The 21,226-nt window shown below is 44.0% G+C and overlaps 1 protein-coding gene across 2 annotated transcripts; it reads left to right on the top strand.

Moving 5' to 3' along the window:
- Positions 1–12,043: 12,043 nt before the first annotated feature.
- On the top strand, positions 12,044–14,533 carry LOC101527102 (olfactory receptor 2H2). Of its 2 annotated transcripts, XM_058666780.1 has the most exons (2): positions 12,044–12,054; positions 13,593–14,533. In XM_058666780.1, the coding sequence occupies exons 1-2, from the start codon at positions 12,044–12,046 to the stop codon at positions 14,524–14,526; spliced, it is 945 nt and encodes a 314-aa protein (XP_058522763.1). In that variant the 3' UTR covers positions 14,527–14,533. The 2 variants fall into 2 exon arrangements, with proteins under 2 accessions (XP_058522763.1, XP_004598431.2); XM_004598374.2 differs by lacking the exon at positions 12,044–12,054 and having other exon boundaries at positions 13,588–14,533.
- The last annotated feature ends 6,693 nt before the right edge of the window (positions 14,534–21,226 follow it).

Genomic DNA, 21,226 nt, shown 5'->3' with positions numbered 1-21,226 from the left:
ATCTTTAAAAAAATAAAAGAAGAAAAAAAAAGAACTACAACATACCAAAACCTATAGATATGGAAAAAATAGCACTAATGTACAACCAATGTACACACTAAAAGAAAAATCTGAACATACAACTTGTTGCTGCACTTCAAGGAAATAGAAAAAGAAGAATATATAAAATTGAAAATGAATAGGAAGAAATAAATAATAAAACTTAGAACCCAAAAATATAACATGGAGACTAAAATGGTGGCACAAAATTCCATGAAATGAAAACAGCATATTCTTTCAAGGTAAAACTGATAAGCCCTTAATTTGACTTACCGAATAAAAAGAGAGAGCAAATTCATTTACACAGAATAACAGACAAAAATGGAGACATCACCACAAGCACCACAAAATGTAAATGATCATTAGAGGATACTGTGTACAACTAAATGGTGATTCGTTCATTCATCCAGGAGATGTGGACACATTTTTGAACAAAGTACTCTACCACGACTGAATTACGAAGAATACCTAAATATACCTAATGAATATCAATCGAGTCGGTACATTTTTTTAAATCTCACAGCAAAGAAAATGCCTGGACAAGATGGTTTGTTCCTGAAGTCTACCAAATATTTAAGTAATTAATATCAACCATCCCAAATCATATAAAAGAGTAAATAATTTTTCCAGGTTAATTCTGTGATCAAAATACCTTGACACTAAATCAGACAAGGACAGAACAGAAAAATGAAGCTACAGGCAGAAACCCTTGATGAACGCTGATGCAACAATATTGAACAAAAAACCAGCAAATTGAATCCAATACCATATTATGAAGAGCATTTAAATGAGGAAGCAAGATACACAATACTGTTGAAAGGATGGTTCAACATATACAATTTAGGAATAAAAGGAACATATTCAATGTAATATAAAGCACTTAAAAATCAACATCTAGCATTATATTAAATGGAGAAAATAGCTTTCTCTGTTAAGATCAAGGACAGGACAAGATGTCTACTTCACCACTTTTACTCAACATTGTATGGAGGTCCTAGTCACAGCAATTAGACAAGAAAAAATAATAAAGGGCATCATTCTGGCCAGTGTTTGGGCACAATGGGTTCAGCAACAGCCTGTGATGCCGGCATCCCACTTGGGCACCAGTTCAAATTCCAGTTATGCCACTTCCAACCAAGCACCCTGATGATGTGCCTAAGAACGTGGAAGCTGGACCAAGTATCTGGGACCGTGCCTCCCATGAGGGAGACCTGGATGGTGTTCCACAATTCTGGCTTCATCCTGGACTCTGCAGTCATTTACTCAGAGAACCAGTAAATGGAAGCATGAGCACACTCTCTCCCTCCTTGCTTTTCAAATTAAAAATAAGTCTTTTAAATGTGTATATATATATATATATATATATATATATATATATATATATATATATAAACCTAACTTTAAAACACATTACAAAGCCTCAGTAAATAAAAGAGCAAAGTATTGGCATCAAACGCTATCTGTAGAACAATGGGACAGAGTACAGATCTTAGAAGTAAACCCATACATCTATAGCCAAAGGATCTTTGACAAAGGCAAAAAACATGCTTTGGAGAAAAGATAGTCATTTTAATAAGTAATGCTGGGAAAATTGGCTACATATAAGAAGATTGAAATTAGACCCCTGTCTCTACTCCTTTACAAAAATCAGCTTGAAATGGATTGAAGACCTAACTGTGAGATCTGAAATCCTGAGACTAGCAGAATACAAAGAGAGAACATTTCAGGATATTGGAATAGACAAAGATTTTAATGATCAATAAAAATTCAGAGGTGGGATGTCACCAAATAGTAGAGGTTTGTTTTTAAGATATACTTAAAGTATCTGAAAGAGATTTACAAAGCATGAAGAAAAGGCAGATTTCCCATCCTCTGATTCACTGCCCAAATGGCCATAACAGCCAGAGCTGAGCTAGTCCAAAGCCAAGAACCAGGAGATTCTTCCTGATCTCCTTCATGGGTGCAGGGACCCAAGGACCTGGACCAGCCTCTGCTGCTTTCCCAGGTGCATTAGCATGGAGCTGGATCAGAAGTGGAACAGCTAGACTCAAACTGGTTTCACCTATTATGCCACGGCACAAGCACCAAACTACGGAGCTTTTACACAGCAAAGAACACAACCAGGGCTCGGCAGCGTGGCCTAGTGGCTAAGGTCCTCGCCTTGATCCCATATGGCCGCTGGTTCTAATCCCGGCAGCTCCACTTCCTCTCTGTCTCTCCTCCTCTCAGTATATCTGACTTTGTAATGAAAATAAAATAAATCTTTAAAAAAAAAAAAAGAACACAACCAACAGAGCAGAGAAACAACCTATAGAATGAGAGAAAACAATGCAGACTATACAGCTGACAAGGGGGGAGGGGCTAGTTTCCAGAATATATGTTATTCAAAGAACTTAACAACAAAAATACAGTCCCTTTAAAGATGGACAATACACCTAAATAGACATTTCTCAAAGGAACATCTACAAATATGCAATAGTTACATTTGAAAAATGCTCAACATCACTAAGCATCATACAAATGCCAATCAAACCCACCAAGGCTATTATCAAAAAGACAAAAGATAACAAGCCCTGGCAAGACTGTGGAGGCAAGAAGCCCTTGCACACTGCTGGTGAGAATGTAAATCAGCAGAGCCATTGTGGAAAAGAGTACAGAAGTTCCTCCGCAAACTGGAAATAGAAGTACCCCATGACCCAGCATGCCCACTTCTGGGCACGTAGCCCAGGGAAATGCAATCTGTCTATTGAAGACACATCTGCATCCACGCTTACTGCAGCATCATACACAATAAACAGGAAATAAAGACAACATTAGTGTCCACCCACTGATGAATGCATAAATAAAATGTCACTCTTAAATACAATGGAATATTACTTAGCCGTAACAATGATGAAATCTTGTCATTTTCAACATTGCAAATGGAACTGAGGGTCATTATGTTAAGTGAAGCAAGCCAAGCTCAAAAAAGAAAACTATCACATGATCTCACTCTTATGTAGTGACAAAAGTATATATATATTATATATATTATATATATATATATGATCTCATAGAAGTTAAAAATTGCATCATGGTTATGACAGTGAGGAAAGGAAAGTAAGGAAAGAAATTTGAGAAAGGTTGATTGACATGTGGTAGGGAATAGCTAGATAGGAGTTAGAAATTCCAGAGTTCTATTGCACAGTGCAAACTACTGATAATATTAATGAATAATACACTTCTCTATTAAAAAAGACTGGGAGGTATGATTTGGGGGTGTTTCCACTTTAGAAAAAAATGTTGAAAGCTTGAGCACATAAACATATTGCCTCTGACTGAATATTATACAAAGTATACATGTAATAATATATCACACAGTGCCCCATAAATATGTGCAATGCATATAGCTGCCAAACCTTTAAAATAAAAATCTAAAAATATAAACAAAGATAAAATTATAATAATACAAAACTTTATATGTACTGAGATGGAATTGTCTCTTTTTTTAAGATTTATTCATTTTTTTAATTGCAAAGTCAGATTTCCACAGAGAAGGAGAGACAAGAGAAAAATTTTCCATCTGCTGGTTCACTCCCCAAGTGGCCACAATGGCCAGAGCTGAACCGAACCAAAGCTAAGAGACAGGAGCTTCTGCCAGGCCTCCCACATGGGTGCAGGGTCCCAAATTTGGGGCCATCCTCCACTGCTTTACCAGGCCTCAATCAGGCAGCTGGATGGGAAGTGGAGCAGTTAGGACAAGAACCAGCGTCCATATGGTATCGCAGTGCACGCAAAGTGAGTACTTCAGCTTTCCCAAACAAGGAACTAGAATGAAAGTGGAGCAGCTGGACACAAACCGACACCCTTATGGGATCTTGGCACATGCAAGGTTCGGAGTGAGCGCTAGGCCCATGGAATTATTTCTGAACAAATGAGCAGAATGATGTACTATGTTAACCTTTAAAAAATTGTTTTAAAATGTTGCAAAGTTAGAATTATTTATATTTGTGTGGGTGTGCCAGCTAGCAATATGGTAGCTCCAAATTCAACTTCAATCGTTTCTCCTTATGGATAGACAGTATTTCCTTAGTGAGCTGTCCTTTGCAGTGAGTAGGACATTAGCTTTCTCAGCTAGGAGCTCTGGGGGAGAACTGAAAGACAGAGGGGCATCTCTTGCTGGGCCCATTGTCAGCTTTGGGAATATGGAGAGAATAAACCAGCAATGTTCTACCCCAGCCACTGTCCCAAACATGAAGTCACTCACTGATCTCAAAAATCCCACCCCAAGCTGCTGATCACTTTGACACAGCTCTCCCAATGTGCACATCCTGCACTTGGGGTGGCCCATGCATGCTAAAATAGCCTGACACCCTCTAGACTCTTGCAGCCTGAAAATTTTTCTCCTACGACTCTCCCATTCAACAACAGTTAGAGTCCTCCCACTATGGTAACACCAACTCCATCTTCACACTCATGCATCCTCTCAACAGCTGCAGCCTGAGCCCCAAATGGCTGCTTCCTGCATGCCGTGTGACTGGCCCAGCTCTGAAGGAGGCGTGTCAACGAACTTCTCTGACACCCAGAAGGTGGCAACCACCCCTTCTCTGGTGAAGTCTGAATCCCAGACTTGAGCATGAGGCCCCACTTCAACCTTTCTGCGCATTGTCCTTCAGCAAGAGTACCCTATGGTCATCTTTATATCAGTTGCTCTTTTATCATAACCAATCAAAGATTTAGACTAAGCGTCACGTGTTTCAATTACTGTACAATTTCTGTCTTCTGATTGCACCTGCCCTAGTATAATACACGTGAAACAGTGCTAAATATGCACATCTGTTAAATTTAGGAAGCCAAAAGTGGTTGCTTGAAGACAGATATGGAATAGTGGATTATATGTGTGTTGTCATGTTGTGTGCATTTAAAAATACAGTGAAGTAGCCTAGCAACTAAATCCATGCCCTGCGTGCGCTGGGATCCCATATGGGATCTGGTTCTTATCCCGGCAGATGCTTCCCATCCAGCTCCCTGTTTGTGGCCTGGGAAAGCAGTCAAGGACAGCCCAAAATCTTGGGTCCCTACATCGAATTTGGAAACCCAGAAGAGACTCTGGGCTTCTGAATACTGGCTTCAGATAGACACAGTTCCGGCCATTGCAGTCACTTGTGCAGTGAATCAGTGGACAGAACATCTTCCTCTCTGTATATCTGATTTTCCAATAAAAATAAAACAAATCTTTTCTTTTTGATTTATTTAAAAGGCAGAACAAGAAAGAGAGATCTTCTGTTTGCAGCATCACTTTTCAAGATGGCCATAATAACCAAGCCCGGTTCAGGCCAAAACATGGAGACCAGAAATCCGGCTGTCACATAGGCAACAGGGAATCAGGCAGTTGGGCTTTTGTTTTGTTTTGTCTTGTTTTGTTTGCAGTTTCCCAGGTATATTAGCAGGCTGCTGGGTCATAAGTAGAGCATCCAGGATCCAACACAGAATCACAGTTAGCATTGCAAACAACTGCTTAGGCTACTTTGCCACAACACAAGCTCCCTGTCATTTCTGCTTTCTTTCTTTTTTTTTTTTTTTTTGTAATGTTTACATAGTTGATTATGGTAGGAAAGGTCGAGGATTAGGGGAAAGTGAGCGAGATCATTATTGCAAATTTTCTTTTTCTTCTTCCTGTATCTGGGTGAAAGGGACAGGGAAGGCAAAAAGCCACACCCAGCCTCCCAACTGCCTCAGTACCTCGGGACATGGAATGGCCACCAATGTCAATCCAGGGTCCCAGATGTGCAGCATGCACCAAGGGTTGCCCTCATATGGTTTTGATAGTTCTGAAATGCTGTTGATCTCACCAATTCAGGCATGAGGAAATCCTTCAGCAGTCCATTTGCTGACACAGTGTACCCGAGTATCCATTCGCCCAGATAGCTGTTGTCAACACTTATTGCAGCTGAGCACACTTTAACTATTTAAATACAGTGTATGTGCGTGTGAGACAGAGAACTGTAAGCTGCCACAGGCTCCGAACAAGTTTAGTCCCCATCAAGAGTCAGATCAACTGCTCATCAGTTTGCAGGCAAAATGATCCTAATAAAATGGTAACTAGAATGAAAATTAAGCTACATTAATCATACATACTTTGTACCTTCTCTATTCCCAGAGCTGCCTCATCCTTGAATATTTTACTTCACAGAACTGTCAGAGATTGCTAATATAACTCTGAATAAAATATGGAACAAAATGAACTTTTAGAAAGCTAAATATGGAAGAAAGTCTTATTGAAATGATATATAATTCACAAATCATCATTAAACTTAGTACTTCAGTCTACAGCCATTTGTTAAAAGCACCCAAGTATACTCAAAGCATGCCGTGCAATTATGGGCTACAGAATAATGTAATAGCCAAAGGAATGCAATATTGTGACATCACCAAAAGCATGTATTTTGTCTCTACCCATAATTCCTGGTACAACTATTTAAACTCTCAAACTTTTCTAAGAAATACAAGTTCTGAGAGAAGTTTTTGATCTGACATTTGAACCACCTGGAGAGTGCATCATCTGGGAGTGGGAATGGCCCAGTAGAGAAATAGTGAGCACCACCCTCTTGGTTTACCACTCCCCCTGGAGAGCACAAAAACCAGGGCAGGGCGGGGTGACTAGACAGAAAGTCACCCAACAGCATGTGTGTGGGATGGTTAGTGAAGCTGGTTAGGTTGAACTAAGCTTCAATGCCCATTGACATGTATGAGAACTGAATGGGGTGTGGGACAGACTGGACCAGTCTGCTGTACAAACAAGCACGGGAACCAGGGCAGAGGTAGAACTGGTGGGGATTATTGTGGGTCACTCCGACTAGGCTGCAGCTCCCATTGGTTTATGTGAGGGCTGAGTGTGAAGTGGGCAGAATCAGGAAGGACTGTAACACCCATTGGTTCCAGTGGAAGACTAGGTTGGAAACAGAACCGACCCAGCAATTGCTACCACCAGCTGATAGTGGCGATGAACTGTACCAGACCCTGTATTTGCCAAGTACATACAAGAATCAGATCTGGGATCACCTCAGACAAAGTTTCTTTGGGGATCTCCCCAATCAAACTGCCAGACTCAGAAGCCTAACCATGAAGAGAAGTGCAGGTTCAATGGTTGGCCATGGAGTGCAAGTGCCAGAACTGAGCCTCCTAAGAGGCTCAGATGGAGCAGTGGAGAGCATAACCAGGTGCACATGGAGGATATCGCAGTCCATCGGAACCTGCAGAGGATACCTGGCATCACAACAGAGGACAGAACAAATCAATCAAACACCCCAGCCATATGTTGGCAATGAACAACGGGGGAAATGGGGACTGTAAGATGGACTATGTGTATCAGTGGATTCTTCAGCGACCTCATTGTGCTTGGAATGGCAAGACTGGCAACAATCCATAACTGTTGAATTATCAAAACCACTTGAGCAGACCATCAGAGCATGACCCACATCAGGGACCTGGGATGGGTGGGAGACTGGGTGGGGCTTCTCCCTTTACCTACCCATTTACCCCAGATAAGGATAAAAAGTGTGGAAATAATAGTCTTACCCACTTTCTTGTAGTCCTTAAACCTTTGTGCCCTAATTAACTATGTAAATATTGTCAAATATAAAGAAAAAATGGGAAAAAATGGTCACACTTCTTATTCTCCTAGATCCATCCACACATATCTATTCCCAAGGTTCCACTGCCCCTGATCCTCCAGATCTTCTCCTTCCAGAACCTTCACCAACCTGCCAAGCTGATTGCCACTGCCCTAGGATTCATGTACCTTCTACCCCCAGGCCACTTTTCTTTCCGAACACATTGACCAGGAGCATCACCCAGAGTTCTACCCACTGAGACATATCTATTGTATTTCACAGCTACCTGTAAACGCAACTGCAATGCAGTAATAAAATTCAACTTCAGTTCATATCAATAGATTGTGCTGATCCATTCATTCAGCAACCAAAATCAGTCCCACTTTTCTCCATCAGCTTATCACAATTTTCACCTCACTCCAAGGTGAAGACAACTACAAGCTTTTTGACAAACCTCCCATCAGAAGGGGTGTTTACTTTCCCCTCCCCATTGAATCTACGGTGGGCCATTACTGTTTGAAACCAAACATTGTGGCAGAAGTGACACCATGAAACCTCTGAATCTAATCTGCACTGACAGGCTGTTACATCTCCATCTTTTGGAATCCTGAGTCACCATATGAAAGGTTTGACAGTTATGCCTAGAAAACCATGGTGAAAGTCTCTGCGATACCACAAAAGTGTCCAATGAGCTCAAACCACAGGAACAGCCCAAGGGGACAGGCATGCCTGAGACTTTGGAACAGTGTGTTTGGCAGATCAGTTCTGTCTAGTAATCCAGCTAATGCAAAAAGCAACATAGAAATCAAACAGCCAAGCTCTTCCAGACTTCTTGGACCTCAACATTGTGATATATAATCAAGTGGCTTTAGGTTTAAGTAAAAAAGTCCTAGAAGTTTGTTTTTAATGCACTGATAAAGTACTGTAGCACTCTCATAAGCCAATCTTGAGAGTGAAGAGAGAAATATGACATCTCATACCTCTCAGAAGGAATGACATCAGGATCCAGGCCATCTACCTCTGTACCTTCCATTCTGCCTATGTTGCATCAGCGTATGCTTCTCCTAAGTAGCAAGTGACAATGCTTTAACTCCCTGACATTATTGTTCAATCTGATGGAACCCAGTTCATGATGGACAGTCTTAGCTACAGTCATTTAATGTTCCTTATTCACGAGCACTGTCTCTAGCACAGCCTAATCACAGGCCAAGAACTGTTACCTCACAGCGTATTTTTTCCTACAACAAATAGTGTAAATTTAACCAAGAACCCTAAGAATGCACATTGATTCTCCTTCAAAAGCTTTGCAAAAATGTGTTAACACTGATATCTCCAGCACCCTAGTGTGCTGGGACAGATGACCAAAGAGCCATGCTGTTAACATAATGACCACGAGGGCCTGGCGGCGTGGCCTAGCAGATAAAGTCCTCGCCTTGAACATGTTGGGATCCCATATGGGCGCCGGTTTTAATCCCAGCAGCTCCACTTCCCGTCCAGCTCCCTGCTTGTGGCCTGGGAAAGCAATCGAGGACGGCCCAAAGCTTTGGGACCCTGCACCCATGTGGGAACCCTAGATGAAGTTCCTGCCTCCTGGCTTCGGATTGGCACAGCACCAGCCATTGCGGTCACTTGGGGAGTGAATCATCAGACGGAAGATCTCCCTTTCTGTCTCTCCTCCTCTCTATATATCTGACTTTCCAATAAAAATAAATAAATCTTTAAAATACATATAATGGGGCCCGGCGGCGTGGCCTAGCGGCTCAAGTCCTCGCCTTGAAAGCCCCGGGATCCCATATGGGCGCCGGTTCTAATCCCGGCAGCTCCACTTCCCATCCAGCTCCCTGCTTGTGGCCTGGGAAAGCAGTTGAGGACGGCCCAATGCATTGGGACCCTGCACCCGTGTGGGAGACCTGGAAGAGGTTCCAGGTTCCCGGCTTCGGATTGGCGCACATCGGCCCCTTTGCGGCTCACTTGGGGAGTGAATCATCGGACGGAAGATCTTCCTCTCTGTCTCTCCTCTGTATATATCTGGCTGTAATAAAATGAATAAATCTTTAAAAAAATAAAATAAAATAAAATACATATAATGACCAGAACAGTTGCAGATCCCTTTTCTGGTCCAGACTCCAGGAAGTCCCAGTAAACGATTTTGTGCAGGATTTCCATGGGTCTAGATTCAGAACTTCCACCTGGTCTTCCCTACAACTATACCTCTTACTCCAGAAAAAAAACAAAACTGGATTCTAGCAATTCTCAGGTGTTCACATACACATTCCAGTTTTATACTCAGAGGCTGCAGGAATCATGACCTCTCTTCGTCCATGAACCTCATATGTACAATGGCAAACATGCCATTTATTCACAGACCCCAGGGTTTCCCACTCTAATGCAACAGAGGCACAAAATTGATCCAGGCTATATAAGGATCAAACTATTGTCCTAAGTATTCTCCAAAACCCTAGAGTTTAAAGATTCTCTGTTACTACAGTGTGATCCATCTCAGAGACTGAATTAAATGAAGGAGGAAACTGAGAACTTTGAGAAGTGGGGTCCTGGGTCAAGTGTTGTGGAACAGCAGCTTAAGCCATTGCTTACCACACACATATCTCATAGGGAAGTGCATAGTTTGAGGCTGCGTCCACTTCCCATGCAGCTTCCCAAGAGTACACACCTCAGAAGACAGCAGGTGATGGTTCAAGTGATTCAGGCCATGAAAGCTATATGGGAAGAACTCCATCCGGGAGAGCCAGATGGAGTTCCAGCTTCTGTGGGCATTGGGGGTGGGGTGGGAGATGCAGAAAGAGTTGAAGCAGTAGATGAAAGGTCTATCTATCTATCTATCTACCTCTTTATCTATCTATCTATCCCATGTGCCCATCCTCTCTCCTTCAAAGACACAAAGTGAATGTTGGAACCCCTGCAGTCACTGATGGGAAGAGGAGAGACATTGTCCTTTCTCTTCCCAGCTGACAGAGCAGTCAATGACCTTTGTACCCACCACAGTGATGACTATTGCTGGTGTGTTTCCTCTAGCTATTCCCCTGACCCTTACCATAGTTGGCAGCTAATTAATTATCTGTGGGCTGTGGATCCCTAGAGTCTTAACAGAATTAATGAGCTCTTTCTCTCAATGGGACGCCAAGTCCTGGAACCCTTCCCTCCACCATCGTTCCAGGTCAACTTTGAAACCCTCTGGAGCCGCTATACAGAAGCAAACATCCTCCCGGAAAAGGGCAGAAGGTTAGTGACAAAGGCTTCCCCAGCAAAAGGTATCTGTGACTGCTGTTGGCCTCATTTTCCCTGCAGACGTGGAGGGCACAGGCACCTTGCCACATTATTTCAGTTTTCACTGATTCATTTCTTCATAGTAAAAGAAATATAATATGGCGTGGAGTAGTGAGGGACAATCAGAACTGTGCTGGTAAAGGCACAGTAAGTTCTACCAGGAAAGGCAGATCATCAGTTGATAATATTTGCTGTACCTATTCCTGCCATGTCTGATTCAAGCTACTGATGAGTTAATAATCCTCATAAACTTTTCAGAAGGTAATAATCATGCATGCATGTGTTTATAACTGGATGGTAAGCATTAGCAGTCACTATCAAACTGGGAAATCAAACTGCCCACTCAAGACTGCCCAGTCCTCTTTGTCGATGTTTTTTTCTTGCCCAAGTAGAAACTATGCACGAATTAAGAGTTTGTCTTAAGGGAAAGCCAGCATCAGCAAAGATTTTCTGTGACTACTGGTGAGTAGAACACTTGACTTTCTATGAGATATCAATTTCCAATTAATTATTGAAGACTCACAAGTCCTCAATGTTAGAGCAGCTTCAGAGTTAAACAGAGTCCATAGTCCTGGTACTTAATGGCTAGATGATCCCAGACAAGTTTACTCATGTTCTCTGAGATTCTTCATTCTCTGGTAAAATCTGGAGCTCTTCCTTACAGGGTTGCTGTGAGGACCAGATGCACAGGGACTCATTGAGCACCCTGCTTGCCACACAGCAAACTCTCAGCAAATGGTAGCTACTGCCACCAATCGCAGGCAGAGATCACTGGACCATCATAAACCTCTTCCCATCTCCTAGAACAATGCTGATACCTTCGGGATCACAGAATGAAAAGATGCATAGACCAGAGAGGGAATATATCAGAAAGAAGGGGACTAGGAGAAAACGTTAAGCAAAGAGTGAGAGATTTGTGATCAAAAGAGGGAAAGAGGGCAGAATCACAAAGGAAGATATACCCGAAAGAGATTCAGAAATAAGAGACAGGGAGTGAAATGCCAGGAGAACTGAAATAAACATGCAGAATGACAACTGATAGACTAAGAGGAAACAGCTTGTTATCCTTTGTTAAGGTTGCATACAAAATCATTTCAACAAGAAAACAAAGGAGGAGATGATGACTAATGGGCATGGGGTTTCTTTTTGGGTTATGACATGTTCTTCAACTAGCTGGCTTCTTGCATCACTTGTGAATAGATCTGGCATATAAAATGATGGCTTGATGGTATATAATTTATCTCAAAAATAGAACAAAGGCGTAATTAATTAAAATTGAGAATGGAGGTTATGCCTTGGGGTTGAAAATTAAGACTTATTTTGGATGTAGAATGGGATATACAGGATGTAGGATGGGATATACAGGGGTTTCTAAGATGCTTGAAACTTTTGTTCAGTTCCTTCACTAGCTTTAGAGAATACTGAGATTGACCTCATTATTCTTTAAACTAGACATTTCAATGTGCAGCAGTAGTTTTTAGATTAAAGAAAAAGTCTACAAGGCAAGAAAGATAAGAACAACAAGAGGGAAGAAAAGAAGACAAACGTAGAAAGATTGGCAGAAAGGAGGGACATGGTGGAACGTAAACACAGATGGGGAACCTGTGGTAGGAAGATGTCCAGCTCCCCTGGCACTTCCCAGGAGCCCCACACCTGCCCCACCCACACCTCTCTCTAAGGTCTTTGAAGATAACAGAACCACGAGATCCTATCTCTCAGCTGCCAGAGTGGTTGCAGCCTCTCACTGCCATTGCTGAGCTGAACTTTTGAGTTTCAGTGCCCTAACACTTCTCTTGCAGAAAATAAAAAAGGAAGAAAAAGCCAGTGACTTCCTCTGGCCAGCTTTTTCTAATGCATCCAACCAAATGGCATCTTTACCTTACAGGTCTTCCCTCTCACTGGCCCAGCCCACTGGGGTTGCTGGTCTTTAGCATGTGGCAATTTGGGGCAATGTTCTCTTGAACTCCCAGTGATTTCAACATCCATAGGACAATCTTGCCACCTACCTTGAAGGTGTTTACATCAGGGACAAAGTATGTGGACTAGTTGCCGCAAGCAGTCTATTGGCAGTTGCTAAAGAAGAGAGGTAAGAATGAAAAAACTGATGTCTCCATGAGTAAGGAGGTCTCCTGAAGCAAAACAAAATCTCTTCCAAAGATAAAACATGTCACCTCAAACTCTCACTCAAAATGAATGAAAGGTAAGGAGTTCAACAGACTTCATCCAGCTCAGAGAGGAACAGCCAAACCCACAATGTGTGATCAGAAAACCCATCCAACATATGTCACTTTGCAGGCTCCTCCAACAAATCAGAGCTGGCCTAGCAGTCAAGGCGGTGACGTGCAGTCATTTCTGCTGAATGAATAAGTGCACATGTTCCATCCATCTCTTTCGCCCTACACCAGGGAATCAGGCACCCTGTGAGGTGTCATCTGTTGTCCAGCACATCTGGCTTTCCTCCTTCTGACCACATGTTTGACCAGGAGACTAGAAAAAGAGGAGGAGCTGCTGGATGCTGTTGTGCCTGGGAACCAGTACTGGCATGAGCAGAGGCAGAAGAGAAATGTCCACCTGAAACAACCCCCAGAAAACCCAACAGAGGCTTTGCAGCTTGTTGGATCACACTGGTTTGACAGCCTCATCCCTCCTGCCTCTTCATAGGAGTCACACCATGAGCAACCAGAGCTCCCCAGCAGGCTTCATCCTTCTGGGCTTCTCTGAACACCCAGAACTGGAAAAGATCCTCTTCGTGGTTGTCTTGCTTTCCTACCTTCCAGCCCTGGTGGGCAACATGCTCATCATCCTGCTGTCTGTGCTGGACCCCAGGCTCAGCTCTCCCATGTACTTCTTCCTCTGTAACCTCGCCTTCCTGGACCTCTGCTTCACCACAAGCTGTGTCCCCCAGATGCTGCTCAACCTCTGGGGCCCAGACAAAACCATCAGCTTCCTGGGATGCTCGGTCCAGCTCTTTGTCTTCCTGACCCTGGGGACTACCGAGTGCATCCTGCTGGCCGTGATGGCCTTTGACCGCTATGTGGCTGTCTGCCAGCCCCTCCACTATGCCACCATCATCCATCCTCGCCTGTGCTGGCAGCTGGCCTCCGTGGCCTGGGTCACTGGACTGCTGGAGTCATTGGTTCAAACCCCACCTACCCTCCGCCTGCCCTTCTGCCCCCACCGGCAGGTGGATGACTTTGTGTGTGAGGTCCCAGCTCTAATTCGACTCTCCTGTGGGGACACCACTTACAATGAGATCCAGATGGCAGTGGCCAGTGTCCTCATCTTGGTTGTGCCTCTCAGCCTCATTCTTGTCTCTTATGGTGCCATTGCCCGAGCAGTGCTGAGAATTAGCTCTGCAAAGGGGCAGAGGAAAGCTTTGGGAACCTGTTCCTCCCATCTCCTGGTTGTCACTCTCTTTTACAGCTCTGTCATTGCTGTCTACCTCCAGCCCAAAAACCCCTACGCCCGGGACAGGGGCAAGTTCTTTGGTCTCTTCTACTCCGTGGGCACTCCTTCCCTCAACCCCCTCATATATACCCTGAGGAACAAGGAGGTGAAGAATGCACTCAGGAGGCTGCTTGGGAAAAATGCGGAGCTCTGGGAAAGCTGAGAGAGCGTGGCTTGGTGTGCATTCAGACCGGGAGGAGACTCTACATGCTTTCATCTTCTCATCTGTGAGCTTGAGTTCTACATCCCCAGCTCTGGTCCTCCTGGTACATCTGCAGCAGTCCTCATCTCCCCTCATAATGTTCCCTGATTTTACCCTTCCAACCTCTAACTCCCTATCTCAAGTCACAAGGTCACTGATGCTTCACCTCCAGTTCTAATTATTAACACGTCCTCTTTGCTCTCGTGTTTCCCTTCCCCCTCACTTTGATACCTGGTTTGTATTTTCTGTTTTATCTCTCAAATATCAACAAGAGAGAAGCCGAGTTTCATAAACTCATCAGTAATGATGTGTTAGAACTAAACTCCAGGGGGCCAGTGCAATAGGTTAACCCTTCACCTTCAAGTGTCAGGATCCCATACAAGCATCAGTTTGAATCCCGGCTACTCCACTTTCCATCCAGCTCCCTGTTTCTGGTCTGGAAAACAGCAGAGAATGCCCAAAAGCTTGGGGCCCAGAAACTTCTGGCTCTTCACTTCAGATTAGCTCAGCTGCAGTCATTACAGCCACTTTGGGAGTGAACCAGCAGATGGAAGATTTTTATCTCTGTCTTTCCCTCTCTGGAAATTTTCCTTCCAAGAAAAATAAATAAATCTTAAGAAAAAACCCACTCAAATCCAGTGTATTACTTCCTGTCAGGCAGTGCTCAAATAAATACATGCTCCTCCTTTCACGCCATAAGCAAGCATTCCAATACTGCTTGTGAAGGCAGAATAAATCCTTAGGGATTTTTTTTAAGCCAGAACATTTCAATCCTTCACTCCTTATTTCTTCTGTTAGAATGCCCACAAACAAACAACAGCTCAGAAAGGGAAATGTCTCAACCATTCAAGGCCCAAGATTTCAATTCTATGACTATTTCAATAATGTAACATTTACTTCAAAGTTATCATAAATGCTGTATTTATTCGTTGTCCAATCTGTATATATAGGTGTCATATACAAGACAATATGACATAATGGGTTAATTTTGGGGCTTTCAGGATAATTTTGATGATGTGTCTTTGATGCCATCTATTGGCCATATGTGGTATCATTCGTGCACTCTACTCCATCCTCAACCCTGCAACACACTCCTCCAGGGTCATCAGTACAGACCCTATTCTTCTCAGATAATTGTCATTACCATCATTATTGCTGCACACTAATTATTATTCTAGATGCCATTTAGAGTAACTTACTTACAAGGCTCATTTAATCTTTACAATAACACTAGAATACAGATAATAGTATTCATCTATTATTATCCTTTTTCAGAGGCAGAAGCCAAGATGTCATTAGCAGCTTGCAAATGTCCAGGCCAGGATTTGAGTCCCTGCCTTTTAATACAAACAGTGCTTCTCCAGCCCAAAGGAGACGCACCGACTTAAGAAATCTCTCCTATCTAGGCATACATCAGACCTGGTCCCCCAACAGCCCTGAAGTAGGAATCTTTCAAATCCTTCAAAACATCCATGGGAGCAAGCAGCTCCTTGGAAGGAGCCTTGATACCATTTATGGAGTGTATTCCAGGTTTCATTTCTCCCCCTCCCCCCACCCGCCCTGACACTAGATTGAGGAGCCCAGAAACTCAGAAAATTGACACTCAGTTCTATAAATGGATAAGCTGATTAATTAGCAAGTCAATCTTACTCTCCAAAGAACATGTAAATGGTTCTGGGGTCCCCAGCCCACAAAAGCAGTCTCCAAGCTTTTCCATAGCATATTGTCTTTGGGAACATGCTGATAAAACAAGAAAAAGGAAAAATTCTAGGATTCTTTCTATTCCCTACGTCAAATGACTTTGGTTTTTGACACCCACCCTGGCACCAGCCCACAATAGCAGCTTTATTGTGTCTTAATCCTAATCTTCATCCTGGTGACCCATGTGTTAATCTTGCTGCTTCTTCAGTCTCACTGATTTAATGCAAAGCCCCCACTCTCAGCCTACAAGCAAGGCTAACCTTAACTCTCCTTGTCAAATCATTGCTCTAATATTTTTCTCTCATTGAGACCTAAAAACCTGTAATTCCTTCATTTTTTCACCACCCTGCCCCCAAGCCTGGAAGCCCTACTATGTGTATGTACAACCAAACCATTTACAGACAGTAGGAGGGAAACAACAGAGAATTAGATGAAGCAATTTATAAGACTGTTAAAGCCCATCTGTTGAACAAATTATTTCGCCTAGGTCTTAAGACTCACATCTCTTATCCCAAAGTCCTTCAATCTTTGATCTCCATGCACTTATCTACTGGACACTCAAGGAGAAAATCCAACATGAGGTCACACAGTCACAGCCGTATTTCCAGCACACGAAAGAGGTGCATTCCTGATCTGGGGACAAATCAAATCAGGGACCAAAGAAACACAAAACAAGAGGAAAGCTCATGAGCGCTCAGGGAGGGGATGAAAATGCTTCCTAGAGCTTCGGATCATAGCCCAGGAAACAGTCAAATATTTACTGATTTATTGCTGGTTGAGGCTAAAGGCAGGAATAATCACAGACTAAGATGGGGAGGTGTGGGGAGCAGCCAAACCATGAAGAAGGAAGGTACAGTTTGAGAATCATACAGAAGCTACTGAACTGTACACAAGGATGTTCCAGTCTTACCCATCCACCTGATAAAACACTAGAGTTCAAGCCTACACCCAAACCCCGTTCAAGAGCCTCGGATTTAGTTACTCATTCCAGCGTGCGTGTCAGCTCCCGGTTGAAGGGCTCTCTGAGTCACAAATGGATCCTAAACCAACAGCCCAGAAGTCAGCCCTTGGGGTCCACGGACTTCTTTAGCAGACATGATGTTGAGCTCATTGCCGCTGAGAACCACTAATCCAGGAAGGTTGTCAAACAGGGCAATTTCTGTTTTATAAAGAATATATTCAGGGGATGATATGATAAAAGCAGCAGAGGATGGCCCAAGGGCTTGGGACCTTGCACTTGTGTGGAAGACCCAAAAGAAGCTCCTGGCTCCTGCCCTCGGATTGGCTCAGCTCCGGCTACTGTGGTCATTTGGGGGAGCGAACCAGTGGATGGAAGCTCTGTCTCTCCTCCTTTTTAATAAAAATAAATCTTTTTTAAAAATATATTTGTAAAGCTAGAACTTAACCATGGACAGTACCCGTTGAAATCTACAGAACAAATCCCACCAACCAAGCTTTGCTTACCATCAGGCTGCCTCCCCTCCAGCCACCTATCAGGACACAGTGCCTTTGCTTTGCCCAGCCCGCAAGGGTGAAGAATCCCAACAATACCCATGCCTTTGGATTCCTCATCATGAGCTCCTCCCTGTATGCAAGCATGAAACAAAGTTACTAAACTTCTGTTTTTTTCCCTTGTCAATCTGTCTCAGCAGCCTAACTCGTACCGCGTCTTTTAAAAATTTATTTATTTTATTATTTTTACTGGAAAGACAGACCTACAGAGAAGGAAAGACAGAAAAGAAAAATCTTTCAACTGTTGGTTCACACCCCCAAGTGTCCACAACAGCCAGAGTCGAATCAATCAGAAGTCAGGAGGCAGGAGTCCCTCTGGGGCCTCCCACATGGGTGTAGGGTCGGGTCCCATGGCTTTGGGCCCTGCTCCACTGCTTTCCCAGGCTACAAGCCAGAAACAATGGGAAGTAGAATGCCTATATGGGATCCCAGCACTTGAAGTGGGAGGATGAGCCAAGTAGGCAATGCACTGGGCCCCACAGGGCCTCTTCTGTGGGAGCTGAGACAGGTAGAAGAAAAACATTCTCCCCCCACTGCACCTCTCTGCACATACCTGCAGGGCACCTGGGCCTGCCACATGCCTGGTACTTCCCATCTGTCCTGACTTCCCAGCTCTGTTAACCGACAGGGCCCTGTGGTGTCAACCCATATGCCCTTGACCCCAACCCAGCATGGCTGCCCCGGTGCTAGGGCTCACCTTCCTTGCTCTGGGATCTGCATACATAGAATTCACACTGAGTGCTAAGTGTTTTGACTGTCACCCCTGTTCAAGGTCACTTGGCATGAAGTCCAGCTGTGATAACTCACAGGTGAATGACTGACAATGAGCAAAAGCTCGGCATAGAGCAACAGTGGTAAGGACACCACTGCTAACGTCTCCATCCCCAATCAGAGCGCCTGGTTGGGGTCCTCACTCTTGCCTACCATCATGCTTCCTGCTAGTGCACACCCTGTGAGGCCACAGGTGACAGCTCAAGCACCTGGGTCCCTGCTACCCACGTGGGAGATCTGCAGCTTTTCCAGGTATTTGGGGAGTGGATCATTGGATAGAATATCTCTCTGTCCCTGCCCATCTCTGTTGCTCCATGTTCCAAATATATAAATAAAACTTTTCAAAAAGAATTGCAAAAGCCTGAATAAATGAAATGTTGCCTGTCCGAGAGGACCTAAAACCATCAAAGCCTATGGGAGAAGTCACAGCTTAAAGTGACAGTGTGAGACATCCATAGTCACACCCCCGGGCTCCAGGCCCAGTGACCATGAGATACCCAAAGTCCCATGCTTGTCCACCTACTTTTGGACTATTTTCTTGTCTTAAGATAGATAGCCACGTGGCTCTCTGGCCTGCCCAAGTGCCTGGAAGAGTAACTCTGACAGATTAAAAATAACAAAATGTACACAGATGCAAAGTACTCACAAAATTCTCTATTTGTAAGCAACAGGTCCTCAAGCAGGGAAGCAGAGGCCAAAGTAGGGGAAACCAGGGTGTGCCAAGGGCTGGCAGGCAGTCTACAATCCAGGGTGCTTCCACGTCAGAAAGAGATATGACAGCTGAGGGTGAGCTCCTGCTCGGAGACGGGACTGGGAGCGCAAGGCCTGCCTGGAGGTGTGGGGCAGCAGTTCTCCCCAGCACTGCTGTGGCGTGGCCTCATCGCTTGGCGAGACATCCGCCTCCAGAGCCTTGGTAGCTCCGCTGACCCTACCATTTGGCTTGGTTCCTGCACTCCTGCTAGCAAAGAGTGTCTGGTTCACCTTGGCCCCAGCAGAACTTGTGAGCCTTGATTTCTAGTTTACATCCCACCTACGTGCGACGCAAGTTGCAGCTAGTAATTTACATCTCTCAGATTCTGCCCAAGGCTGATCTCTAGCTCTTGCTGCTGTTCCTGAAGCCAACTGCTCATTTTCCACACAGCAGGCTCATCAACTGCCTAGGCGTCTGCCTCTTCCTTTGACAGTATTCTCCTGTGAGAAGGGAAACCCAAATCAATTCCAACTGGCCCGAGGTAGATAATCACAGGGGAATGTTTTCCAAGTACTACCCTGAAATTTAACCTACCCATGCTCTCCCATAAGTTCAGAAACTGTTTCTTTAAAAAAACAGATTTATTTTTATTTATTTGAAAGGTAGATTCACAGAGAAATGGAAAGAAGTCTTCTATCCACTGATTTACTCACCAAACGGCTGCAACAGCTGGAGCTGGGGTGGTCTGAAACCAGGAGCCAAGAGCTTCTTTCCAGGTCTCCCACGTGGGTGCAGGGTTCCAAGCCTTAGCGCCACACTTTACTGTTTTCCCAAGCCACAAGCAAGCAGCTTATGGATCTGAAGTAGAACAGCTTGAACCTGAACTGGCACCCATATGGAACGTTGGCACCACAGGCTTAGGCTTAAACTGGAAGACCACGGCACTAATCCTACGTACTGGTTCTTGAACAGGACAATAAGAGGATTCATCTAACTCTTATAGCTGTTTTACAAAAAAAAATAATAAAAGAAGAATCACTTTAGAGGATAAAACCATGGCGTAGTAGACTAAGCCTTATCCTGTACCACCAGCATCCCATATAGACACCAATTCAAATCATAGCTGTTCCACTTTCAATACAGCTCTCTAGCAACAGGCTCATAAACCAGGAGATGGCCCAAGTGCTTGGATCCCCTACCCATGTTGGGGACCCAGAAGCTCCTGGCTTCCAGCTCTGAACCTGCCCACCTCTGGTCACTGCAGCCATTTGGGAAGTGAACCAGCAGATGGCATTTCTCTCTTTCTCTCCTTCTCTTTCTGTAACTCCGCCTTTAAAAAAAAAAACTTTAAAAAAGACACCAACCACATTTTATAGTAGCATTTTTTAAAAATCACTTAAAAAGCAATGTCAATATAGAAAAGCTGAGGCTTCAAAAAAGCGCATCACAGGTGTGGTGCAATGGCCTCATGGCTGAAGTCCTCATCTTGCATTAGCCAGGATCCCATATGGGTGCTGGTTCCTGTTCCAGCTGCTCCACTTCCTATCCAGTTCCCCTGCTGTGGCCTGAGAAAGCAGTGGAGGATGTCCCAAGGCCTTGGGACCCTGCACCTGCATGGGAGACCCAGAGGAAGTTCCTGGCCCTGACTTTGGATCAGCTTACTTCCAGCCGATCTTCCAGCTAGAGAGTGAGCCAGTGTACAGAACAGCTTTTTCTCTTTATCTCCTTCTCTTTATGTATCTGCCTTCCCAACAAAAATAAACATTTTTTAAAAGGAGGATGCAATTAATTATGCATCCCAAACAAATTCTTGGCTATTCAAACTTTTTGTTTTGATAGCAAGTCTTTCTAAGGATTCTTCAGAATTCCTTGGGACCTTCTCTCATCATCAGCTTCTTGGTGTTCTTGCTCCTTGGAAGGGAATCCTTAAGTCTGTTCAGCCATATGGTCAAGAACCTAACACAGCTACGCCTTGACTTGAAGTAG

This window comes from Ochotona princeps, chromosome 1 (genome assembly GCF_030435755.1).
Source record: "Ochotona princeps isolate mOchPri1 chromosome 1, mOchPri1.hap1, whole genome shotgun sequence".
Taxonomy (NCBI): domain Eukaryota; kingdom Metazoa; phylum Chordata; class Mammalia; order Lagomorpha; family Ochotonidae; genus Ochotona; species Ochotona princeps.
This window is presented reverse-complemented; position numbering and strand designations above follow the sequence as displayed.